The sequence below is a fragment of the Columba livia genome, chromosome 24 (genome assembly GCF_036013475.1).
Source record: "Columba livia isolate bColLiv1 breed racing homer chromosome 24, bColLiv1.pat.W.v2, whole genome shotgun sequence".
Classification (NCBI taxonomy): Eukaryota; Metazoa; Chordata; class Aves; order Columbiformes; family Columbidae; genus Columba; species Columba livia.
In genome coordinates this window covers 814,566-837,927 of record NC_088625.1, presented here as the reverse complement: position 1 = coordinate 837,927, position 23,362 = coordinate 814,566, and the positions used below count along the sequence as shown (strand labels likewise).

Below are 23,362 nucleotides of genomic sequence, written 5' to 3'. Positions count from 1 at the left end.
GGCGAGGAGGCCGCGCCGGTGCGGCCGGATGTGACGCAGCTGTCAGCGGCCGCAGGCTTCCGGCAGCGGCGCCGGCCCATGCCCGGTGAGCGCGGCGGGACGGGACGGGCCGGGAAACACGGGACACGGGCCGGGACACACGGGACACGGGCCGGGACACACACGGGACACGGGCCGGGGCGGCCGGCAGCCCCGCGGCCCCCAGCGCCCCCCGTGCCTCTCTCGGCGGGGTCACCGGTCCCGCGGTCACGGCCTCGGCGCCCCGGGGCGCGGCCGGGCTGAGGCGGCCTGTTCCGCCAGGGCGCGGCGGCTCGTCCTTGAGCTTTGGCCTCCCGGACGCGCTTTGGCGTCCCTGGCTCCGTCCGTCGCGGTGTGTCCCGCTCCGCCCGGTTCGCGGGCCCCGCGGTGCGGCCCCTCGGGAGCTGCCGGGCTCTCGGGAGCGCCGTGTAGGGAGGGAAGGAAGCCTGGAGCTCCGTGTCCGGCACGGTGGGACCGGAGGCGCTGGAGGGGGAGAAGGGCCGGGGGTCGGTCATGGGGAGGTGCCGGGCCCGGGGGTTGCGGGCGCCTCCGTAGGCGCGGGAAGCGGAGCGGGAGCTCCGGAGCCGTTCCCGTGGTGCTGGGGCTGGACCGGGCTCGGGGCCGGTTTCTAGCTGGCAGGAGATTCCTCGGGCCACACCGCAGGGGAGGGACGGGTTTGGCGGGGCTCCCCGAAAGAGGAACCGGCCGCGGGCGCCTCGCCGCGTTGGCCGCAGAGCCAGGAAGTGGCACCTGTGCCAGCGGCCGCGGCCACGAGAGCTTCTCACCGCTGCTCCGTTCTGCCGTTCGCAGCCCGCCTGTCTGATGCCGCCGTGGGAGCGGCGGGCGCCGCGATGGAGCGCGGGCATGGAGGCCGCGCTCTGCATCCACACGTGCCTGTGGCTCAGCGCCGCCTGGGCGCCCCCGGCCGCGGCGGAGCGCGGCGCTGAGCCCCCACACAGAGCGCTCAGCTGGGCCGTCAGCCTGGACGCGCCTGAGGAGCAGCTGGAGCAGCGGGCGGAGGAGCTGGCCCGCAGCGCGGGGCTGCTGAACATGGGCCGCGTCGGGGAGCTCAGGGGCCATTACCTCTTCACCTCCCGGCCCGACGGCCGCACGCCCGAAGCGATTCGGAGGTCGGTGGACACTTTGTTTGCACAGCACGACAGCGTGCGGTGGCACTCGGAACAGAAGCTGCTGAAACGTTCCAAACGCAGCCTGCGCTTCAACGACCCCAAGTACCCCCAGCAGTGGCACCTGGTGAGCAGTTTTCCAGCTCTGGCCGTGCCGGGCTGTTTGCGTGGCCACAGGTGAGCTGTCACCTGGCAGCCAAACGGTCACTCTCTGTCCTTGTGGCCAAGGGTACACGCACAGGGAGCTTGCTTTGCCCACCGTGATAGCAGGAGGAGGCAGCTTCCATGCTGGCCCCGCGGTGGGCAGAGGGGTTTCAGCCAGGGGATGCTGCATCCAACAAATCTCCCCCGGCTGTCCCGTGACTCCTGCCTGTGCTCCCAGCCTGGCCCCGGCCCAACAGCTCTGGGAGCCCCTTTTCTCCTGCGCTGACCCACTTTTCCTCTCCACTCGTCGTCCTTTCTGGTGCTTAGAACAACCACAAGAGTCCCGGGAAGGACATCAACGTCACGGGCGTCTGGGAGCGGAACGTGACGGGGCGCGGTGTGACGGTGGTGGTGGTGGATGACGGCGTGGAGCACACCATCAAGGACATACAGCCAAACTACGTGAGTCCGGCGCCGGCTGCATGGCAAGAGGGTGCGAGGGGGAACTGGTGCCGCTCTTGGTCCCTGTCCCGCAGCAGCGCTGGGCTGCAGCCCTGCGTGGAACCAGCCTCTCCGTTCCCCTGACTTCTAGGCTGAGTTTCAGCCCGCGTGGCATGTTTTAGGTCCTGCTTTTCCCAAAGAGGGGAGAGCAGAGCCCTGAGCCCTGGGTGTGTTTTCAGAGCCCAGAAGGCAGCTACGACTTGAACTCCAATGACCCCGATCCCATGCCTCACCCTGATGAGGAGAACGGCAACCACCACGGGACTCGCTGCGCCGGAGAGATCGCCGCCGTGCCCAACAACAGCTTCTGCACGGTGGGAGTTGCCTACGGGAGCCGCATCGCAGGTACAGACACGCTGAGGCAGCCCAGCCGTGTCCTCCCAGCTCCCCGGAGCAGCTCTGAGTCACCCGCTGCCACCGCCGTGCTCGGGCTGGCTGCTCTGTTGAGGGAGGAACCAGCGTCTGCCTGAGCTGTGTCGCGGCGGGAGGCGAGAGCTCTGCGCCGGGCGGGATGCAGAGCAGAGGATGCTGCTGCTGTGTCACCGCCCGGAACGTGATTCTCTGCATCCTCAGCAGATGGTGCCTCATTCCCTGGTTGTGACGGGGGACTGGGGCGCCCGGGGTGCCGCAGGGTCCCAAGAGCTCACCCCAGGGTGGCTCTGCAGCCTAGCCCGGCACTCGCCCCACCGGGTGCTCCCTGGGCATCCCCTGCCTTCATCCAGCGGCACAGCAGAGCCGGGGGGGGGCAGGGAGAGCCAGCGCCGTCCCAGCTGCTCCACTCGGCTGCAGCAACGAAAAGCCGTGTGTGCCGCGGCGGGCTGGGCTGGGGCGGGTGGGCTGTTGCGCTGTGTATAATTAGGCTTAATTGTGGTGTGCGCCTGCTTTCCATTTGTAATGTCCTCTGCCAGCCTGCACGGTGATGCAAAACTCTAATTATCAGCTGTTTGTGTCACTGGAGACTCAGCGCTGAGCTGTCACTGGGTTTGTGGGAGAAGCAGCCCTGTCCCCCATCCCAGCGCAGCGGTTGGGGTGTCCTGCAGCTCCGGTTCAGTCAGGCTGTGACAGCAAGTGTCCCTGCTGTGACCCTGCCAAGGAACCTGTCTGCGCTGTTTGCACAGCTGACTGGGACCCGCCTGGGTCACGTCTCCGTGTCCCCGTCCCGCAGGCATCCGTGTGCTGGATGGGCCCCTCACCGACAGCATGGAGGCCATCGCCTTCAACAAGCACTATCAGATCAACGACATCTACAGCTGCAGGTGAGCCCGGGGACCCTGCTCCAGCCAGATGGGTGTGCAAAGCGGTTCTGTCACCTCTGGGAAGGGACGCAGCAGGTTTCTGTCACTGCAGAGCTGGCCCGGGCTGTGTACGGCACCTGCAGGCTCTGTGCCCCCGCTGCAGCTGGCTCAGCCGTGCGGTGGGGCTGGAATGTGTGAGGAGCTGCCTGTTCAGTACAAGTCAAACATTTCGTCTGCTGGAATCCGACCCAAGGGCACAGGGCAAAGGCAACAGCAGCATCCCAGCAGCGAGGGGCCGGCCTGGCGGCTGGGAAAGGGCAGCACGCTCCGCTCCCAGTCCTGCTGCTGGGCGCAGCTGGTGGCTGCCGGGAGCTCGCTGTGCCGGGGGGCGCAGCCGCTGCCTGCCACCCCCGGGCCGTCCCTTACAGTTTCTCTCTTTGCAGCTGGGGTCCCGATGACGATGGGAAAACCGTGGATGGTCCCCACCAACTGGGAAAGGTAAAACGCCATCGCAGTCCCAGCAGCGCGGCTCACCCGGGCTGGTCCTTGCCCTCTGGCGCCTGGCCCTTCTTGCCTCAGCAGGCGAGGAGGGTGTTGCCGTGGCACAGCGCATGTTTGTTCGCTTCCGTGGCTGCCAGCGGAGGTGTTGTGCGTTGTGAGAGCCGCTGTTGCTGCGGGAGGGCAGCGTGCAGCCAGTCTGGGGTGAGCTTTCCACGCTGGAAAGCAGGAAAATGCTCTTTCGCAACTGCTGGTGTTATTCTGACAGATTTGCAACCCAAGGGAGGCTCTCTGCTCGGGAGATGGAGCATTCCCAGTGCTGGGGGTGGGAACACGCCTTCAAATGCTGGGAGGAAATAAGGGGCTGGGCCGATGGCTGCAGTCGCTCTCGGTGGGAAAGTGTCAGAGCCGAGGCTGCTCCTTCCTGGGCCATCGAGCGTTGTGCTGCTGCCCACGTGCTCAGCAGCCTTGTCCTGCACTTTTCTAACCACAAGGCAGCGGTTACGCTGCTGCTCGGAGCAACGCTGACAGCTCAGCCATCCGTCCACGATGACAAACGCCTTCCAGTCCTGCAAGTTAATTTATTTTCTTTGTGCATGCGGAGGCAGCAGTAACCGGCTCTGGGACACAAAGCCAAGCAAAGCTTTGCCATGCTGAGCCAACGCAGGACGTGCCTCCTGCTGCTGCGGTGTTTCTAGCTGGGTTGCTCTCTTGCTTGTCCATGGACATATCGTTTTTCTGGGTGAATATGGCCCCTGTGCAGGGTGTCACCTGGAAATGTGCCTCCTGAGTTGCTGGAGTGGTTGTGTTTTCCGGTGAAGGCAAAGCACAGCGTGTGTGGAGCTGTGGCCGCGCGTGGGTCGTGTCTGTTGGCAGGAAAGCCCTGATGCTGCAGAGAAGCTCCAGAGCAAGCCCTGCGGAGGCGGGGAGGGCTGGGCCTGCTGCCTTTCCTTTGCAGCACAAACACCTTGTGCTGCGCTTGCCTGAAAGGCTCCTTTGCCTTCTTGTTTAATTTTTAATGCAGAATCCACTTCAAATCCTAGTGAGCTGTAGGTTGGCTGCATTGCTGCCTTTGTAACACACTTGCTGCGGGGCCGGGGGATGCTCAGCGGGGAGGGGGGCAGACAGGACCCTCCTGCCGCCGTGTCCTGAGCGGTGCCGGTCCCTTGTCCGCAGGCCGCCCTGCAGCACGGTGTCATAGCGGGGCGCAGGGGCTTTGGCAGCATTTTTGTGGTGGCCAGCGGCAACGGCGGGCAGCACAACGACAACTGCAACTACGATGGTTACGCCAACTCCATCTACACAGTCACCATAGGTGAGTGCGCCTGTCGTCTGGCTCCTTCCTTCCCGTGTGGAAAAAGGAGATTAGCAGAAAAGTGCCAAACCTGCGCGGGTGGAAGTGGGAATCTGTGGGCATTCCCGCGTTAGAAAAGAAACCCGTAACCCGCCTTCTTGCAGGCAGAAGCTACACAAGGGGTAGAAGATCTGTGCAGCATTAAGCACAGTGAAAGGTTATTTGTTGGGGCTGCCTTTCCTGTAGATCTTCAGCCGTGCAGAACACAGACGTGGGGTCGGTTTCCCAGCGCAGCTGCCAGCCCGTGAACGGCCCAGCGAGCACCACGGGTCCTCAGGGGCTCGTCACCTCGCAAGTCCCGCGGGTAACACGGAACCAGCTCCACACGGTCAATGCCTTTCTCTGTTTGCAGGCGCAGTGGACGAGACGGGCTCCATGCCATTCTACGCCGAGGAGTGCGCCTCCATGTTGGCCGTGACCTTCAGCGGTGGGGACAAGATGATGAGGAGCATTGTGAGTACAGACCGCGCACACGCTTCCCCAGCGCTGCAGTTGGGACAGCTCTGTCCCTTCTGGTGGCCCCGTGGCTGGTGGTTCCTCTGCGGTGCAGGGAATGGTTGTGCTTTCTATCCGGTCCTATGTAAATCTTGCTCAGAGGGAGGTTCCTGTGTGTCGCTGTTCCCCGTGTCGTCACTGCCTGTCGGGCTGTGACCTGCAGCCTGGTGACCCTGTCTCTGCCGCGGTGGTCGCAGGCACAGGGTGTTCCTGGCCCCGTGTGCAGATCCCGGCTGTCCCGTGTGTGTCCCCTCAGGCACAGGCACATGTCAGACCCCGAGGGACAGGGACAGCGCTGAGGGGATGCGGGAGCACAGCCGAGCACGGAGCACTGGGAGCAGCCTCGGGCTCTTTGGATCGCTTGGCACCGGCTCTTTCCCTCTTCTGGCACATACGCTTCTCCCAGCTGAACTTCTCAGAATATTTTTATCAGCTTTTCCTTTTTTTTTTGCCAAAAAATGACTTCTTGTCAACAAAATGTCCTTTTTGCCCAAGCCAAGGAGCCGGGCCTGTTTTCCCCAGGCCTGACCCAGCGTGATCCTCCCTCGGTGGCCGTCGGGCTCCGCAGCCCGCATGGCTGTGACCCGTTCCTGTCCTGGTGGACGAGGGACGGTGTCCTGCGAGCAGGGACGCGTGGCTGTGGCTCCATGCCTGCCGGAGAGGAGCTGGATCCAGCCTCGTCAAACAGGCTTCCCCGCGTGCTGGGGAAACTGGGGGAGCGGGGAGAGCCCGGGCTGGGACTCGGGAAGCTCCTCGTTCAGTTCCGAGCCAGGGCAGGAATCCGCACCCCGCTAGAGCACCCTGGCTCTCCTCACGTGGCAGGGAAGGTAACACCCAGAACAGAGCTATTTTCAGAAGTAACTTCTGTTGTCCCGAGCGGGTTTGGAAAGCAGTGACGCAAAGAAAACGGGAACCAGCAGCCAAGCAAGGGCTCTGCTGCACTTCGATACGGAGTTCCAGAGCTTTGGGTTTGTGTTCAGCTATCGGCCTTCGGGGCTGTGAGACAGGAGCTGGTGTTGCAGCGAGGAGCCAGGACGAGGTGCCACGCGTGGCCTGGGCAGCATGTGCCAGGGCCGTCCTGCCGCTCTGCTGCGCAACACCGGCTCCTCCAGCACGCCCGTGCCACACTCAGTGTCACAGCCCTCGGTCACAGTGTCACAACCCACAGTCACAGTGTCACAGCCCTTGGTCACAGCGTCACAGCCCTCATTCTGTTGGAGACTCTGCTCCGAAATGCCCTTCAGCTGTGCTGCAGCGCTGTCAGAGTTACTGGCGCAGCAACCATCTGCAGGGCTTTTTTCTGTTACCAGACTGTGAACTTGGTGTGTTTTCCTTAATGGGAAGAATTTAATACGGCTTCTGGCGCTGGCTGCATTTCCGACTGAAAGCGTCTGCTGCTCAGCGTGTTCGTGGTGGGCCGTGCAGCGTCCCAGCGCAGGCTGGAGCTCTTAGCAGCTGGCAGAACACTGCGGGGTCAGGCGTGCAAGGCAACCGAAGCCACAGCTTTTGGCAGCGCAGGCGATCTGCCTGTGGGCAGAGTCGGTCTGCAGTGATGGGACGTAATTTGGGAACCTCCTAATGGCTCTTTGGAGGCTCCATGTGCCCTGCACAGCCCCGTGGGTCCCTCTGCAGAGGCCCCGTTGTGCTGGAGGGAGCTGTGGCCGGCAGCGAGGGTGAGGAAGGTCCCAAGCTGTGAGTGCCTTGAGTTTCCCCCAAGTTGTTTAGTTCAGGCCCAGTTCTCTGGGCTGGGGAGCTGTGGTGGTGTCCTTCCCACCTCGTACTGGTTTTTGCTGGGCACCCGTGTCCTGGCCAGGAGCTGTCCGAGAAATGTTCCCGGGATTTTCAGCCACTGCTCCCAGAGCCTCTCCCCCTGCTGCTGCCCTGCCCTTGGTGGTGTTCTGCTCGTGGCTGAGGGAGGATGACAGGATCTCTGGCTCCCGCCTCCCAGCCTGATATCTGCGACCACAGAGAGAAAGCAAGCTCATGCACTGCAAATTCCTCCCTCCTGCCTGGGGAAAAGCTGCCCGTGTGGAAGAGAGGGCTGCGAGACACATGTGGCTCACGTGGGCAGGGATTTTAGGCCTGGCAGAGCGGGAACAGGCGCCACTGGCTGCACAAAGCCCCGCGTCACCGCCACAGCAGGGCCTCAGCAGCCTGACGGCGGCATCTCTGCTGTTTCCTGGCAGGTGACAACAGACTGGGACCTGCAGAAGGGCACGGGCTGCACGGAAGGCCACACCGGGACGTCGGCCGCCGCGCCCCTTGCCGCGGGGATGATCGCGCTGATGCTGCAGGTGCGGCCATGTCTCACCTGGAGAGATGTCCAGCACATCATCGTCTTCACCGCCACCAAGGTGAGTGGCCGGCTCTCTCCCTCCGGGTGCTGTGGGACAGCCACCCTCTGCACATTTTTGTTGGTGTCTGCCCACCCTTCTATAAATCTCGCTGTCTGGCTCCCAGCAAAGGGATTGGATTTTCCCCTCGCCCCTTGTTCCACTCAGGAACGCAGCTGAGGCATTTTCCACTGTCATGATAATAAATGGGGTATGTGCTCCAGGAACGCCTCCGTCTGCCAGCGCACAGCTCTTCAGGGGCTCACCGTGCCTCCTCCGCATGGTGACAGCCAGGAGCTCTGCCCCGCTCTGCTCTTTCCTGGGCTCTCTGGAGTCGGGCTCTTGGAAACAGAAGAGCTCAGCAGCAAATGCAGCCCATCCTCTCGCTGCGGAGAGCGGGGCTGGGCGCTGGCTGGAGCTGGAGCTGGAGCTGGAGCTGGAGCTGGAGCTGGAGCTCAGCATGGGGACGGGGCCGCTCCTGCAGCCCTCGGGAGCCACGGCCCGTGTCCAGCCAGCGCCGCGCTCGCTCTGGCTCAGGGCAGCGTTTTCCACAACTGCCAGCCCGCGTTGCCAGAACGCTGCGAGCTGATAAGTGATGGGACCCAGAGCTGTCCTGGCCCGGCCCTTGTTGATTTAAAAGACCTGGTTCCTTCTCCCCAAGGCTTCTGCCACCGCTGGGCTGTGGCTCGGGCAGGAGGCAGGCAGCAGCTGGGATGTTTCAGAGCAGAGGCATTTGTGCCCTTTCGTGCTGCTGGATTTCCTTTCTGAGGAGCTGGGAAGCCTGTTTGTCCCAGGACTTTTTTCCAACAACGGCCAACCTGTTTCTTTCTAATAAGGCCATGAGGGTTTGCTGTCCCGCCACTGCTGCGGGATATTTCTGACCCTTCTCGCCTTCGAGCCAGGTTCCTATTGCTCTGGGCTTGCGGGGTGTCCCCCAAGGCGTTTCCTAAGGTGACAAGTGTGCCCTGCATTTCTTTTCAGTATGAGGATCGTCACGCCAAGTGGGACACCAACCAGGCTGGCTTCAGCCACAGCCACCAGCACGGCTTCGGCTTGCTGAACGCCTGGAGGCTGGTGAACGCGGCCAAGGTAACTCCCCGGTCCCATGGTCACACAGAGCAACCCAGCCCGATGGCAGGGACGGGGCTGTCACCGTGGGGTGACACCGTTGCCACTCAGGGCCAGCGCTTTGGCCGTCGTCCTGCCAGCCCTCGCTACGAGGCTGCTTTTGGTATGAAGTCATGAGGCTTTCGGCAATGCCTGAAACCTGCCGCTGGGCTCCCGCGCTCCCAGCACTATATATAGCCATGGAGAGCCCAGGCTGGTGGGACGACAGCTCTGATTCATGGCTGGGGAGCTTCGTCAGCAGCCCCAGCACCTTCCCCCCGTGCAGCAGGCTGTAATGAGGGTGTCCTGCCCCAGGAAACACTGTGCTCTCCGCTGGGGGCTGGGGGCTGCGTGTCCCAGGGCTGCCGGGGGAGCGGTGTGCTCAGAGCGGGCAGTGGCATCCCCGTCCCCGTCCTCCCCACACCTGCACTCAGGGACACCAGGACGCATGCGTCCCTTTGGTACTCAGTCCTCCCTCAGCTGTGCCAGCAATGTCCCCTCTCTCACAGGAGTTCCCAGGCTGATCTCTCCCTGCAGCCTCTGGCTTCTGCCACATCTGCCCCGCTGCGCTGGGCTTGGAACAGAGCGGCTTCCAGTAACCGCTCGAAGCCACTCAGGTGCTGGAGGCAGCAAACGCAGAGCTGGGGAGTCCCGAGCGTCTGTTGGTCCCTCCAGCCCTCAGCCTCCTCCCAGCGGGGCCTTCCTCCCTGGCAACCCTGTGGCGCTGACTGCGGCCCTGGTGCTGCCAGGTTGCGTGCTTGTGAGCGTGGGGGGAAGGCGAGGGGTGTGGGGGCAGGCACAGCCGCGCTGAGTCCTCTGGCCTTTCCCCGGCAGATCTGGGAGTCCGTCCCGTACCTCGCCTCCTACGTGAGCCCAGCGCTGCGGGCGGGCAGGAGCATCCCGCTGCTCCCGCGGGAGCTGGAGGTGGCCTGGAACGGTAAGAGCAGGTGTGCCACACCGGAGCACGTGCGCGGGAACACCGAGGCCAGGCTCCAATCCTTCCCGCTACCACGGGGCACAGGCAGCATGGCAGGGCTGTGTGAGGCTGCGAAGGGGTTAAGCATTGGGCTGCCTGGGGTTTTTCCTCTCCCTTCCCGCTGCCCTTCCCCAGGGGAGCTGCCTCTGCCGTGGTCCCCTCCGTGATAACTCCAGCCCTAGATTGATGTCTTGGAGCAACCAGACAGGCATGAGCGAGCTGGGCCAGGCTGGGCAGCGGCCAGACCTGCTCCTCTGCCTTTGACCATTTTAGGTAACGCTCCGGCTCCCGACTTGGCCGGCTGCTGGCCACAGAAACACAGTGCTGCTACCAGTGTGGAGCAGAGCTCGGCCACAGGCCCTTCCCGGCCCCAGCAGGGCCCAGCTCCCTCCCTGCTCCACCAGAGATGCCATCCAGGCGCTGCGCCCCTCGCTCCCGGCTCCTGGCAGAGCTGCTGGGGGTTTGCACTCACGGGCTGTTCCCCAGGACACGGGGGGGCCCAGCAGGCCAGCACCCCTGACCGGTGGGGCCAGGACATGGCTCCCTGTGCCGGGGGGTGTGGGGGGGGGCTCAGCTTGGACAGGGGCAGCCGGGAGAAGGCAGAGGCCGAGGGGGTGTCCCCTCAGGGCTGGCTGGAAGTGGGAGCTTTGTCCCCAGCAGCGCGGCAAACCCTGCCTTCCCTTTTCCAGTCAGCGCCGCCGACCTGCAGCTCTCCGGCATGAAGACGCTGGAGCACGTGGCGGTCACCGTCACCATAACCCATCCCCGCCGCGGCAACCTGGAGATCAGGCTCTTCTGCCCCAGTGGCATGATGTCCCTGATAGGGACTGCCAGGAGCATGGACTCGTAAGCCTGGGGGATGGGGTGCGGTGGCCCTTGCTGCAGGGGGGACACCCATGTCCAGCCTCAGCTCCGTGACCTCTCACGGGTTGTTTCTCCTCAACCCTTTGGCAGGGACCCCAATGGCTTTGCTGACTGGACCTTCTCCACGGTGCGGTGCTGGGGTGAGGAGGCGCAGGGCACGTACAGACTGGTCATCAGGGACATTGGTGAGTCCTGCCTGCCCGGGCCGTGTCCCGGGGAGCTGCCCTCTCAGCCCCTGCACAGCCACGGCTGCGCTCCATGTGTCACCCGGCCAGGTGGGAGAGTTCCCGCTGGTCCAACCAGTTTACTTCCCAGGAGACGAGAGTCTGAGGCCTGGGACCCTGAAGCAGTGGCAGCTGACCCTGTACGGCTCCTCCTGGTCCCCGGCGGAGATGAGGGAGCGGCAGAGGTAGGACACCATGGCCCATCTCAGTGGAGGTGGTTGACGGGAGGTGGAGGGTTAAGGGACACAACCAGAAGTCCCGGGGGCACTGGGGTGCCCTCGGCACCTGCACAGGGAGCTGTGGGCTGCAGAAAACAGCTCCGTTGGCTGTGTCTGACCATGGAGGGCCACCCTCCATGGTGGGAGCAGCACTGCAGACCCTTGGTGGCATTCGGGAGCCTCCCTGGTGCAGCGGGACCCCACGGGTGCCTCTGTCCCCCAGGCTGCTGGAGGAAGCCATGAGTGGACGGTACCTGAGCAGCGACTTCTCACTGCCCTGCCCGCCAGGGCTGCAGATCCCCGAGGAGCAGCGCTACACCATCACAGCCAACACCCTCAAGGTGAGAGCCCCGAGGGGACACCCCGTCCTCTGCAGGGGCTGGGGGAGTGGGAACCTGCCCCCCACCAATCCTCCCAGCGCTGTGCTGGGCGCCAGTGGGGCTGTGGGCCGCTCCAGGGCTGTTTCTGAAGGGCTTTCCTCCTCCGCAGACCCTCCTGCTGCTGGGCTGCTTTGCCGTGTTCTGGACGTTCTACTACATGCTGGAGGTTTGTCTGAGCAGGAACAACGCGGGGCTGGACCTGAGCTGCTCCGGCTCTGCCGCCTGCAGGTGGTACCAGCAGGGAGGGAAGCACCGGGCCCTGGAGAGCGGCCTGGAGATGGAATCGGTGCCGCTCTACCGCGAGAAGGATGTGGAGGACGTGGAGATGGAGTGTGAGCACCCGCAGCCCGGCCAGCAGGACGAGGGGGAGGAGGAGGAGGGGTCCTGGACCCCCACCCACCCCGAGCTCAGCGGCAGAGCCACGAGCTTCCCCGAGGCAGCCCCGGTGGGTGCGGGGCACCGGGGCCGCGAGGCGCCGACCGAGCTGCTCTCAGAGGACGGGGAGCGCCAGCCGTGCTAGCGGGGCCGGGTCTGGCCTGCGTGCCCCTCCCGGGACATCCTTCCCAAGCGCGGGCAGCGGGGACGTCCTGAGCCACCGCTGTGTCGTGGCCTGCGGAAGGCAGAGTGGAAGGTGGCTCAGATCCACGGAGAAAGTGCTGGCAGCGGATGGGGAGCTGCCCTTCCCCTCTCTCTGGAAAACGGAGTAAGCCTTAAACCCCTTCCAAAGGGAGCCCGCCCGGTAGCGGCGCTTGGGGCGTCCCTCTGTGCCGGGGCCCCACACCGGTGCTTCCGTGGTGGCCGTGGCGGAGCCACACCGGGAGTCCCCTGTGCGCCACAGCTCCCGCAGCTTCTCCGCACGGGGAAGGAGCGTCGCTGTGTCCCCAGTTTCTGCAGGGCGAGCCCAGGAACCGTGGCAGGGACCCCGCGGCGGGTGGCAGCGGGTGTGGTGGCAGCGGGAGGTCCCTGCGGCGCTTCCTGTGGCTCCCCCGTGCTGGTGGGGGCTTTGCCTTGTGCCCCGAGGGCCGAGGCTGCGGGCGATGCCCGTTGTGAGCCGGGAAGGGGAGGCTGAGTTGCGCTGGCAGTGGCTCATCTGCGCGCGGGGTTGGCTTGTTCACGTCTCCTTGGGTTCGCCGGTTTATTTTTTTAAGAGCGGGGGTTTGTTTTTTAATCAGCAAAGCCCTTTTGTGTAGCTTTCCAAATAAAGTCTTAAAAACCCTCCTCTCCCCCATCTGTTGCTCCTCTGCCCTCCCAGCAGGTCCTGGCTGTGGGAACATGCATCACCCGGCCCCTCCCAGCCCTGGGGACCCTGGGGGTGCCATGTGGGGTCTGGGGGGTCCCCGGAGCCGGGATAACGGGGTCAGGTGAGAGGAAACCTCGTCAGGCCGCGCTGGATGAAGAACCTTTTAATTTTGAGAAAAACGAAGTACAAAACCGAGGCCAATTTTCTTTTCTGCCCGTTGGCGAGGATCCCTGCGGCGGTGGCGCGGGGCTGGTGCGGGGGCCGCCCCTCCCGGGGAGGGCAGCGGGGCGCCCCGGGGTGCCGGCGAGCGCGGCGGGGGCAGGACCGGCGGGCGGCGGGGCTGGCGGTGCGGCAGGGCGTGCGGGGCCGGGGGGGAGCGCGGCGGGGCGCCCCGGCACCCCGAGGCTGGCTGCGTTGCGCTGGAGGGTGTTTTGGGCCGGCTGGCGCTTTCTTGCCAATAAATACCAATCGGTGAGGGGCGGCGGCGGCCGCCAGGGCTGCGGGGGCTGCGGCGCGCGGGGCCGGGGGCGGCGGAGACGGACGGTCCCGGCTGGGGCTGCTCTTGGGGCGGCGGGGGGGCTGCCTAGCTGATGATCTGCCGGGGCCGGCCGTAGCTCATCCCCGCCTGTGACGCCCCCTTGTTGGTCCCCATCTGTAGGCCGATGATGTTCTTGCCCTCCTTCAGCTGGCTGTCGGTGAACTCCCGCTTGTGCTCCTGTGCTTTCCTGCGGGTGGGGGACAGGCCGTGGGGCACCCGCAACCCCCGCACCACCGCACCCTCGTCCCCATCCCCACTGCGCCCAGGAGACCCAATGGGGAGGGCTGGGGGGTCCCCACGGCTGCGGCCACACTCCCCCACTTACTTCATGAACCAGTTGGGGTCCCCGTGGTAGTTGCCATCGTTCTTGGTGACCGCCAGGCTCCCCAGGGCCATCAGCGTCCTCTGCACCGCCGCCATGTCCTTGGCTGCCGAGGGACGGGGGGGCATGAGAATGGGCACAGTGTGGCACCCCCGGCCCCCCAAACCCCGGCTGTCCCCCGCCCACACCTTCAAAGAGGTCGACGGTCTGGAAGATGTCGGTCTTGACCACACCGTATTCCTCAGCCGCCTTGAGGAACTGGGCGATCTGCTCCATCTGCTTGAACACCATGGTGGGCGGCGCGTCCGGGATCTTGACGGGCTTGGAGCCGCTGGGGTAGAGGCTGTTCACCAGGTGGCTGAGGACCTGAGCGGAGAGACGCCGGGCTCGCCCATGCGCTGTGCGGAGCCCCCGCCCGCCCCCCGGCCCCGGCCCCACTTACGATGCCATTCTTCAGCCAGACCTGGAAGCCCAGGCGGCCCCGGTCGGGACGGCCCACGGCAGAGCCGCACTGCGCCACAATCCACTCCACCAGCCGGTCCTCCAGCTCATCGTCGTACTTCTTCTCGATCTTGGACTGGACGTCCCTGCTCATGCCGTACGCTGGGCCCTTGTTCGCCATGTCTGCGGTGGCTGGGAGACCTGGTGAGGTGACAGGGACCGTTGGGCTGGGAGATGCTGTCCCCCTGCCCAGGATTCCTGCGGCATCTGCCTCCCGCCTCAGCACAGCGGGGATGCACCCTCCTCCCGGCTCTTCCCGTGCCACACAACGGCCCTGCAGCCCCGGCCAGGCATGTTTACAGGTGAGTGTGTGGCCGTGACCCCCACAGCCTGCCCGGACAGATGGCTCCCGTCCGGCAGAGGTGTCTTGTCCCCGCTCCCAGGTCAGGCTGTGCCAGGGAGCAGTGTCCCATTCCCTGCCAGCTCAGCTGCCTGCCAGCTCCTGGCTGCCACAAACGTCCCCGGTGTGGCCGTGCCGTGTGGCTGGAGCAGCCGTGCTGCCCCGCAGGGCTGCGGAGCGGCAGGGCTGGATGGCTGTGGCATGGTGGCCATGGCACAGCAGGGTGGCCGTGGTGCTGGGGAGGAGCATGGCAGGTCCTGGTGCTGGGGAGGAGCGCAGGCGAGGCAGGAAAGTGCCAGGAGCTGTGCCCGTGCCCTTGTACGGGCATTCTGCGAGCAGTGACGGCAGGTGCTGGCTGCAGGCAGCGCCGGAGGATGCCAGGAGGATGCCAGGAGGATGCCAGGAGGATGGCAGGAGGGAGAGGCGGCGGGAGCCAGCAGGCAGCCCTCAGCGCCAGCGCGGCTGTGCCGTCCGGGACCTGTGCACCTGGTCCCCAAATCCACAGCTGGGCAGATGCGCCTGGCGTCTGCCGGGTGGGCCCTGAGACCTGGCACAGCTCAGAGCAGCAGGGAACGCTCACCCTGCTTGCTGCCAGGGATGCAGGGGCACCACTGCACGCCGTGGTTCACCCCTGAGCCCACGGGCAGCCCACGCCAGGTCCCCAGCACTGCCAGGCATGTCCAGCAATGCCCCAGCCAGCTCGTGCCCTGTGCCCTGGCCTGGTGTGGCACAGGGGGACACGCGCAGCCCACGGCCTCGCTGGTCACAGCTCCCTTGGCCACTCGTCATGCTCGCTGGCCACCAGCTGCCCCTGGAGCCGCCAGCCCTGTGCCCGTGTCCTGTCCTCGGCAAGGCACAGGGCAAAAGGGGCCAGCGCAGGCTGGAGCTCCCGCACAGCCCCGAGTCCCGCACCGAGCCCCGGCCCCGCGGGGATGAGCCGCAGCCGCCCACCCACAGCCCCAGCGACAACGTGCGCCCGCCGCAGCCCGGGCGCGTCCCCAGCCCCGGAGCAGCTCCTGCTCCCGGGAGCAGCATCCCCAGGAGCAGCATCCCTGGCCAGGGAGCACATCCCGGAGCAGCATCCCCATCCCAGGTTCAGAGTCCCCACCCCAGGTCCAGTGTCCCCATCCCGCAGCTGTCCCAGCGATGCCCCCCCCCGCAGCGGGACTCACAGCGGCTGTTGGGGAGCGCGGGGCGATGCTCAGAGCGGGACTCACTCACTCTCTGCACACTTTGGGGGCCGCCCCTGCTCTAAAAGGCCGGCGCTGGGACAGTGATGTCAGCGCGGCCGGGGCCGCCACCCCCAGCCCTCCCCCCCGGGCCCCGCCAGCCCCGCTGCGCGCCGGGACCGCGGCCCAGGCACCATATTTGGGGAAAGACTCCGAAAATCGGCGGGTCCGGCCCGTGCCCGAGCATTCCCCGCGTGCCTGCGCCCCGCGGGGCCGCGCCGGGGAGGAAGCGGGGCCGGGGGCCGCGGCGCTAAAGTCCTTTTATAGCCAAGCGCTCGCCCGGCCGCGGCCCCCGCCGAGGGCTTGTGCCCTGACTTCATGGCTGGTTTCCCCGTGCGCTCACCGCTGGGGCGGCGGGCACCCCCGCGGCCCTCTGCCCAGCCCTGGCACCCGGCTGGGGAGCCCCGGGGAGCCCCGGATCCTTTGCTGCCCGCGAAGCGGGACTTCCCCGGGCACCTCTGCCCTCCCGGGGCTGCCAGCCCCACAGAAGCCCCAGCAGCCCCGGGGCGGCAGCTGCGCTCCCGGTCCCCACCGCACCTTCCCTCTCGCCGGGTCCCGCGGGCAGGAGGAGCCGGTGCCCCAGCAGAGCGCGTCTGAGACCCACGGCACGGCAGAGCCCACCACCCCAGGGACCCCCAGGGCCCCCGGCGCCCCCCGCTCCCGCTGCCCAGGCAGGAGGCGGCAGGCGAGGGCAAAGTGCAGACACTTTAATGCGAGTCCCTTCCCGGCTGGCCCGCGGGGAGCAGGCGGTGGCCTCGCTGGGACACCCTCCGGCGACCCCCGCGGGCCTCTGCCACCACCGACCCCCGCGCACCCCCGTCCGCCGGCTCGACTCAGGCACTGAAGAGAGACCCGCACCCGCGGGCTGGGGGGCCGCGGGGCTGTTGGCACAGAGCTCGCCCGGGCCCCACACCGCGGGCACACGGAGCAGCAGCAGCACCTTTTCCAGTGTCACTTGCCACAGAGGATGGGTTCCTGGCGGCTCCCCAGTCCCGTTCTGCGCTACGACGAGCTCAGGGATGGGCACGCAGCAGCGGGCAGGGACCCGGCCAGGGGGAGGGGGACGGAGCTGCCGGCGGGACCCCCAGCACGAGCATCCCTCCCCAGGGGCACACGCTGCCCGGCGGGTCCCCCTTCCTCCCAGGGGCTGCAGCCGGGCGTTTGGCACAGTCCCAGGGCAGCGGGCGGCTGCGGGTTCCTAGAACACGTAGATCTTGTCCCGCTGGACGCAGTCCAGGTCATCGTCCAGTGTCAGCAGCACCTGCGGAGCCAGGGAGGGGGCTGCGGTGAGGGGGGGCTGCGGTGAGGGGGGCTGTGGGGAGAGGGGGCTGTGTGGAGCGGGGGCTGCGGGGAGCCAGGGCCAGCGGCACCCACCAGGAAGGAGCCGAACATGGCGATGGAGGAGAGGAAGTGCCAGATGTCGTGGTCGTCAAAGAAGTCGAGCAGGATACAGTCGCGGTTGTGCTCCCGGGACTCGGCCGGCGTTTTCTGTCAGGACAGAAGCGGCTGTCACCGTGCTGGCTGGCGGCCACCCCCGCGCCCCCCGCGCCGCCCTCCCGCTCACCTGCCAGGTGCTGAGGCCCTGGAAGAAGAAGAAGAGGGCAAAGCCCCAGACCACCGAGGTGCTGATGATGCAGAGCAGGGGGATGAGCTGGATGCGCTCGCCGCTGCGGAGCTGTGGGACAGACCCGGGCAGTGTGTGGGCAGGGCTGGCAGGGCTGTCCCTGTCCCATCCTTGTCCCTGTCCCTGTCCCTGTCCCATCCTTGTCCCTGCCCTCCCCACCGGGCACCCAGCACCCGCGCAGCCACACAGGGGGGTCTCAGCTCGCACCTTCATGATGATGTAGAAGGCGAAGTAGAGGAGCAGGTTGCAGATGCCAATGGCCAGCAGGTAGGAAGCGAAGTCATTGGGGCGGACAATGAGGCCGTAGGCAGCACTGGGGGGGCAGGGACAGGCAGTGGGATCAGCGCAGCCTGGGGAACGGTCCCCACGCACCCCACTGTTCCCAGACATGCTGGGAGATCGGGCAGCGCATGGGGAGGCTGGGACGACCACAGCTGGAGACCTGTCATGCTCAGCCCCCCTGAGGGGGCCGTGCCATGGCGGGGGGGACAGCAGGGACGGGAGCGCTGGGCTGGGGGGCAACGTGGGGTCCGGCTCTGCACTTACAGCGACCAGTTGATGATGTTCCCCATGACCAGGAGCACCATTCGATCCTGCACAGGGGAGGGGGGCTGTGAGGGGCTGGGGGGGGCGCAGCGCTGCCGGGGGGGGCTCCGCGGCACCAGCACTCACCACGTACATGGGCCCGCTGCACTGCCGCACGCAGTCCGTGTACAGCACGTGCAGGATGCGCCGCAGGATGCCCGAGTCTGCGGGGACAGCAGCGGTCACACCGAGGGGCCACCACGCTGTCCCCCCCAGCGGTGTCCCCACTCACCCAGCTTCCAGCGGCCCATGTAGTAGAGCTGGGTGCTCAGCAGCAGCGTGGCCACGATGTGGATGACGGAGAAGACGATCCAGAAAGCCGTGTTCCCCTTGCCGAACACCTGCGGGGCGAGTGGGGAGGAGGGCAGCGGGCTGCGGGGGCCGCCAGGCGCCCCCCTCCATCGGCACCACCACACTCACCACACCGACCACCGAGAAGAAGATGACAAGGGCCAGGCAGGCGTAGGCACTGTAGGCGCTGGCGTTGATGTCCGGGTGACGCTTCTGGTAGAGCTTCAGCATGCAGAGCCCCGCGATCATGTACATGAAGGAGGTGTCTGTGGGGGGAGGCGGTCAGCGGGGCAGGGGCGGCCCCGGTGCGCACCGGGGGGGCTGGGGGACACTCACCAAACTGGAAGTTGGTGTAGTTGGGGCAGACGTGGTAGCAGGCGCTGAGCAGCCCCTCCATCATCAGCGCCGTGCCCATGGCGTAGAACAGCCCAAAGTGCTTGGGGATGCCGCACTCCTGTGGGGGGCAAGGGGGGAAAATGGGGGTCCTGTGCGGCCCTGCTCCCCCCGGGGTGCAGCCCCGTGGCTGCCCATCCCTTACCAGGGCGTGGGTGTCATTGCGCATGAGCGCCCGGTTGTAGTTGATCTCCCGCTGGAGGATGATGAGGAGGAAGAGCAAGCCCAGCAGGACGTAGCCCAGGTTGCTGAGGATGTTGTTGAAGGCGCTGCGGGGGGACCAGCCGGGTGGTGGGTGCTGTGGACCCCTGTCCCTCCCCAGGGTGCCCCCAGGTGCCCACCGGCCCCCCTGAACCCACCTGAGGTTCCCCAGTGGGTGGGCGCACAGAAAGTTGTAGTAGCAGATGTCCTGGTTGCCGGTGACATTCACCACCTGCGCGCAGGCACGGGGAGAGCAGGAGATGGGGATGTGGGGACACAGGGGGACACCTGGGGTGCTGGCGTGTCCCCAGCATGGCTGGCTCATCCCGGGAGCCCCCTTGCTGCCACTTACCGTCTGGTAGGTGATGACGAGCTGGATGACAGGGAGGGCGTAGAAGACGGCGATGGTGGCGATGTTCCTGAGACAGGCAGGGGGTGTCAGGGGTCCCCGGGGTGGGACAATGCCCTGCGTCCCCCTCCCCACCGCCCCCACTTACCAGAAGTAGATCTGGTACTTCTTCCTCAGCACCCGCTTGTCCTTGCGGGCCAGGTCGGCCACGCAGAGGTATTTCTGCAGGAAGGAGAGGCGGGTTTGGGGCTGGCCCGGCCGGCGGGAGCAGCCGGGGCCGGGGCGCGGGGAGGGACGCACCTTGGTGCGGATGACGTTCTTGTCGTAGTCGATGTCGGCCAGCGTGTCGTAGTCGTCCTCCTCGACGGAGCTGAGCGAGTCCAGGCGCGGCCGCCCGGCCACGTTCTCCAGCGACCGCTCCCCTACACCCAAGTCAGGGGGTCAGCAGAGCCCACGCCAAGCCCCCCGCCCCGCGGGACCCCAATCACCCCAATTAACCGCTCAGCCGCCTCCTCGCCAGCTCCGCGCAGAGCCCTGCGCTGTCCCTGCCCACAGCGGGGCCACCGCCCCACGCCCTTGTCCCCCATTATCCTGCCTGGCTGGGGTCGGTGGGGGGGCCAGGAGGACGATGTCCTGCCCGTGGGGGGGCTGCCCTGGCTGCACAGGGGCGGGAGGGAGCAGAGGCGCTCAGCGCTCGGGCACAAGCGCGGGGCAGGGCAGATTTTGGCTTGATTGGCCCGTCCCCGCCCGGTAGCGGCATCTACCCATGGCGATGCTGAGCGGCCTCGGCGGGGTGCACGGCGTGCGCCGCTTGAACTGCTCCTGCCCTTCAGAGGAAAGCCAGAGTCACCACAACAGGGCCAGCGCCAACGCCGGGGGGTCCCGGCGTGTGGCCGTCCTAGCGGTGCCGGTGGGCACCCTGCTGCGCGTGCACGGGGGGCTGGCACCCCAGGGTGCCAGGAGACGGAGGGGACAGAGCCACAATGGTGCTGGCAGTGTGGTGCCATCGGGACAGCCCGGCACTGCCCAGGTTTGCCGGCTCGGCAGGGCTGTGGCTGCGCTGGCCACCGCGCTGCAGCCCCACGACTCACCCGCGTAGCCATAGGGAACATCGGCCGAGCCCACGCTGTCCGTGACGCCCTCGGCACTGCTGGAGGAGCCGTTCCCTGCAAGGACGGGCAGGCAGGGTGGGCACGGCCGCCCACCCAGGGCTGGGGCGCGAGGGATGAGATGTGGCACTCACCGAAGGAGCCGTAGCCATAACTGTCATAGGGAGAGTGGCCCAGGAAGGCGTCGGGGATGCTGCGCGCGTGCCCTGCAAGACAGGAGGGTCCCCTCGTCCCGCGGCAGCCCCAGCTCGGGGCCGCACGGCCGCTCGGCACAGAGCAGCGCCTGCGCCCCGGCCCCGGCACGGCAGTGGGATCGCAGCCGGGGACAGAGCGGACACCGACACCTACCCAGGAGAGATGCTGGGAGTCCCAGGAAAGGCGTGGAGAGAGAGACAGAGCTGGTGAGATGGCCAAGCACCCGCGCACCCCAGAGCTGTGACACCGAGCCCCAGGGTGTCCCTGTCCCCTGACAGTGGGGTTTGTCCCCAGGGAGCTGGGCACAAGCGGGGCTCAGGGGGACAGTGAGGAGCTCCCGCAGAACCGAGGGCTTTGCCACGGTCTTGAGAGGGTAAAAATGACCAGGAATCCCCCAGGCAGAGCCCCCAAGTGCTGCTGTCCGCAGCTGCCGCCCGCTCACCCGTGTCCAGGCTGGGCGAGTCCATGGCTGCCAGGAGCCCCTTCCTCTTGTGCCTGCCGAGGAAAGTGGCCGTGAGCAGCGCGGGGGACGGGACGGGACGGCACCCACAGCTCAGCGCCCGCAGGGGACCGGCCGGCCGGCGCTGACACCGGGCACTCACCGGCAGCTCTCCCAGCAGGCGATGACCAGCGTGAGGACGTAGAAGGAAAGGAAGATGCCGAGGCAGAAGAGCATGCTGCTCACGTAGGCGTCAGCTGCACAGAGCCGGGACGAGCCCTCAGAGGGGTGGCAGCCCCAGGGACCTGCCACAGGGTCCCCTGCACAGCCAGGCGCTCCCCAGCCCCCAGCGGCCCCTCCCAGGCTTACAGGTTATGGCGGGTGACACCATCACCTCCAGCATCTTCTGACGGTTGTGCTGATCCACGGGTTCATCTGCAAGGAGGTGGGGGAGTCAGCCCTCTATGGGTGCCACTCCTCACCCCGTCCCCATCACACAATCCACGGTGGCAGGGTCACGCCTGGGTGGGTGCGTCCCCTGGCCCCCTGGGCGTACCTGGGGAGGCATTTTTGGCAAGGGGGTAGTAGGGCAGAGGTCCCCCACACGCCTCGTCCTCTGTCTTCACCACCACTACCACGTAGAAGCTGTGGCTGGGGAAATCCTTCTTCTGCAGCACCCATCCAGATGGGAGAGAGACGGGGTGAGCGCAGCCCAGCCAGGGGTCTCGGCAGTGGCACAACCCCATGGCATGGATGCACAGCACGGCCCCACAGCACAGCCCGTGCCCACCTGCACCGTGATGGCCGCCTTCTTTGTCATGGTCTGGTACATCCCGATGAAGGCCACGTTATTGTCCAAGTCGTAGACAGGGCACTGTGGGGACGAGGGGCCATCAGCCCCACCATGCACCGCGGGCTCCCTGGGCAGGAGACCCCACCACCCAAACCTACCAGGATGTCCTGGATGGAGATGACAGAGCATGGGAAGGCCATGGCCGACGTCACCTTCACGATCACCGAGTCCACTCCCTCAGGGAACTCATACTTGAAATACTGGGGGGAAAGGCCCATCAGTGCCGTGGTGGCCGTGCTGTCCTCCCTGGGCTGACCCTGGGTGCAGACCCTGTCCCATGCCGGCCCCGGCTCACCTGCGGCTGCGCGGCCGTGGCGTTGAAGCTGAACCTTTCATCCGTCCTGCAGAGAGCACGGGGAAGGCCGTGAGGTGAGGGCGGCCCCGTGGGCAGCGGGCAGGGCCAGGGGCCAGGGCGCAGGGCGGCCCTCACCGCAGCACGAAGTTCTCCACGCGCGTGACCCGCAGCTGGTAGGAGGCGTTTTGGGACAGTGTGGAGACGTCCACGTAGAAGTGCTGGGTCTCCACCTCCGCCTTGGTCTGGGGCTGGCACAGCGTGCGGCTCACCTCCTGGTACGCGTACTTGCGCTGGTACCTGGGTGGGCAGAGCTGCGCTGTGCCCGCTGCCCCCGGGACCCCCGCCCACCGCTCCCGCAGCTCAGCCGCTACTCACAGACCCCGGAGGATGAGCGGCACCTGGAAGGAGACCACCGCCTCCTTCTGCCGCACCACGAAGAGGACGGGCAGGTCCTTGTGGTCAGAGAGGACGTTCACGGACACGCGCACCCCCTCCGTCTGCGGGACAGCGGGAAGACAGGCGTTGGCCAAGCAGGACCCGCTGCCGCGGGCTCGTCCACAGCGCCTGGACTTTGCTCGGCCCTCGTGGCAGAGGATGCGTGTCACTGCACGGTGACACGGTTCCCTCCACGCACCCCAAAGCCCCGGCTCTGGGGGACCCGGGGAAGGGGATCAGGCAGGGACGCGGGCACCGGCCGCTCTGGCCGCCCCGCCGGCTCACCCTGTTCCTCCGGACGCTGTGGTTGAAGGCGTAGATGTTGAGCAGGTCGGCGTCCACCCAGTCGGTGTAGGTGGTGTTGAAGAGAGCTTCCTTCTCCTTCACCTGCCGATCCCCCCGGGGCAGGGGCAGGGACAGGGACAGGGCCAGCGACAGGGCGGGCGGCAGGGCCAGCAGCGCCCAGGCCAGCGCGGCCGCCCCGCTGCCCGGCATCCCGCCAGCATCCCCGGCCGCGCCCGCCGCTCGCTGCGCGCCGGCCAAGGTCCGCGGGGCGGGACGGGCAGACGGGCGGACGGGCGGACGGGCGGACGGACGGGGCGCTCAGCCGGGGCGCGCCCGGGCTGCCCGCCCCATGGCAGCCGCCGTGCCGCCGGTGCCGCCGCCGGTGCCGCTTCCGCTGCCGCTGATCGCGCTGCCGGGCGGGCGGGCGCTGCGGGGCCGGTGGCCGCGGGCGGTACCGGTGCTGCCGCCGCCGCCCGGAGCCGGATCCCGGTGCCCGGTGTCGCTACTTTCGATGTCCCCGGTCTGCAGGCGGCTGTAAACACGGACCGGCGGTGACCTCACGCCCGTCACACGTTAAAGGACCAGCCCGGGGAAGTGACGCGGCGGCGGGCGGGGACCGGGCGGCCCCTGCCCAGGGGAACCTACGCTGGGCTGGCGCGGCCCA

At 66.9% G+C, this 23,362-nt stretch overlaps 3 protein-coding genes across 8 annotated transcripts; 1 reads left to right on the top strand and 2 right to left on the bottom strand.

The window, feature by feature from the left end:
- Positions 1 to 12,692, top strand: PCSK7 (proprotein convertase subtilisin/kexin type 7). 2 transcript variants are annotated; one of them, XM_065040170.1, is made up of 16 exons: positions 1 to 85; positions 829 to 1,272; positions 1,617 to 1,751; positions 1,970 to 2,135; positions 2,956 to 3,046; positions 3,469 to 3,523; positions 4,700 to 4,838; positions 5,230 to 5,330; positions 7,559 to 7,726; positions 8,687 to 8,794; positions 9,647 to 9,749; positions 10,478 to 10,634; positions 10,743 to 10,837; positions 10,968 to 11,061; positions 11,318 to 11,435; positions 11,584 to 12,692. In XM_065040170.1, the coding sequence occupies exons 2-16, from the start codon at positions 841 to 843 to the stop codon at positions 11,992 to 11,994; spliced, it is 2,373 nt and encodes a 790-aa protein (XP_064896242.1). In that variant the 5' UTR covers positions 1 to 85; positions 829 to 840; the 3' UTR covers positions 11,995 to 12,692. The 2 variants fall into 2 exon arrangements, with proteins under 2 accessions (XP_064896242.1, XP_005500826.3); XM_005500769.3 differs by lacking the exon at positions 1 to 85 and having other exon boundaries at positions 123 to 1,272.
- A 170-nt stretch (positions 12,693 to 12,862) lies between these two features.
- TAGLN (transgelin) lies at positions 12,863 to 15,742 on the bottom strand. Its single transcript, XM_065040210.1, has 5 exons — positions 15,588 to 15,742; positions 14,017 to 14,216; positions 13,763 to 13,940; positions 13,578 to 13,680; positions 12,863 to 13,439 (listed from the first exon to the last, which is right to left on the bottom strand). Exons 2-5 carry the CDS (start codon positions 14,194 to 14,196, stop codon positions 13,298 to 13,300), a joined length of 603 nt encoding a protein of 200 aa, XP_064896282.1. The 5' UTR covers positions 14,197 to 14,216; positions 15,588 to 15,742; the 3' UTR covers positions 12,863 to 13,297.
- A 594-nt stretch (positions 15,743 to 16,336) lies between these two features.
- On the bottom strand, positions 16,337 to 23,280 carry SIDT2 (SID1 transmembrane family member 2). 5 transcript variants are annotated; one of them, XR_010467866.1, is made up of 28 exons: positions 22,699 to 23,280; positions 22,354 to 22,475; positions 22,114 to 22,275; positions 21,979 to 22,024; positions 21,782 to 21,883; positions 21,621 to 21,704; positions 21,387 to 21,498; positions 21,200 to 21,265; positions 20,994 to 21,087; positions 20,834 to 20,886; positions 20,545 to 20,556; positions 20,331 to 20,402; positions 20,179 to 20,253; positions 19,852 to 19,914; positions 19,388 to 19,509; positions 19,236 to 19,309; positions 19,091 to 19,157; positions 18,897 to 18,970; positions 18,683 to 18,806; positions 18,481 to 18,598; positions 18,274 to 18,410; positions 18,086 to 18,194; positions 17,948 to 18,017; positions 17,815 to 17,861; positions 17,476 to 17,581; positions 17,209 to 17,319; positions 17,019 to 17,132; positions 16,337 to 16,905 (listed from the first exon to the last, which is right to left on the bottom strand). XR_010467866.1 is itself a non-coding variant. In XM_065040166.1 (28 exons), exons 1-28 carry the CDS (start codon positions 22,906 to 22,908, stop codon positions 16,843 to 16,845), a joined length of 2,616 nt encoding a protein of 871 aa, XP_064896238.1. In that variant the 5' UTR covers positions 22,909 to 23,279; the 3' UTR covers positions 16,337 to 16,842. The 5 variants fall into 5 exon arrangements, 4 of the variants coding, with proteins under 4 accessions (XP_064896238.1, XP_064896240.1, XP_064896239.1 ...); XM_065040166.1 differs by having other exon boundaries at positions 17,941 to 18,017; positions 22,699 to 23,279; XM_065040168.1 differs by lacking the exon at positions 19,852 to 19,914 and having other exon boundaries at positions 17,941 to 18,017; positions 22,699 to 23,279.
- Between the last annotated feature and the right edge of the window lie 82 nt (positions 23,281 to 23,362).

Bases quoted from the DNA above. Each gene is read 5' to 3' on its own strand.
- PCSK7 (XM_065040170.1), top strand. From the start codon at position 841: ATGCCGCCGTGGGAGCGGCGGGCGCCGCGATGGAGCGCGGGCATGGAG. The intron at 8,795-9,646 runs GTAACTCCCCGG...TTTCCCCGGCAG, and splicing joins GGCTGGTGAACGCGGCCAAG to ATCTGGGAGTCCGTCCCGTA. The intron at 9,750-10,477 runs GTAAGAGCAGGT...TCCCTTTTCCAG, and splicing joins GCTGGAGGTGGCCTGGAACG to TCAGCGCCGCCGACCTGCAG.
- TAGLN (XM_065040210.1), bottom strand. From the start codon at position 14,196: ATGGCGAACAAGGGCCCAGCGTACGGCATGAGCAGGGACGTCCAGTCC. The intron at 13,941-14,016 runs GTAAGTGGGGCC...CTCTCCGCTCAG, and splicing joins TCTGGCTGAAGAATGGCATC to GTCCTCAGCCACCTGGTGAA. The intron at 13,440-13,577 runs GTAAGTGGGGGA...CCCCACCCGCAG, and splicing joins GACCCCAACTGGTTCATGAA to GAAAGCACAGGAGCACAAGC.
- SIDT2 (XM_065040166.1), bottom strand. From the start codon at position 22,908: ATGCCGGGCAGCGGGGCGGCCGCGCTGGCCTGGGCGCTGCTGGCCCTG. The intron at 21,499-21,620 runs GTGGGCACGGGC...TGGGTGCTGCAG, and splicing joins AGGCGGCCATCACGGTGCAG to AAGAAGGATTTCCCCAGCCA. The intron at 21,088-21,199 runs GTAAGCCTGGGA...GGCTCTGTGCAG, and splicing joins GGTGTCACCCGCCATAACCT to CTGACGCCTACGTGAGCAGC.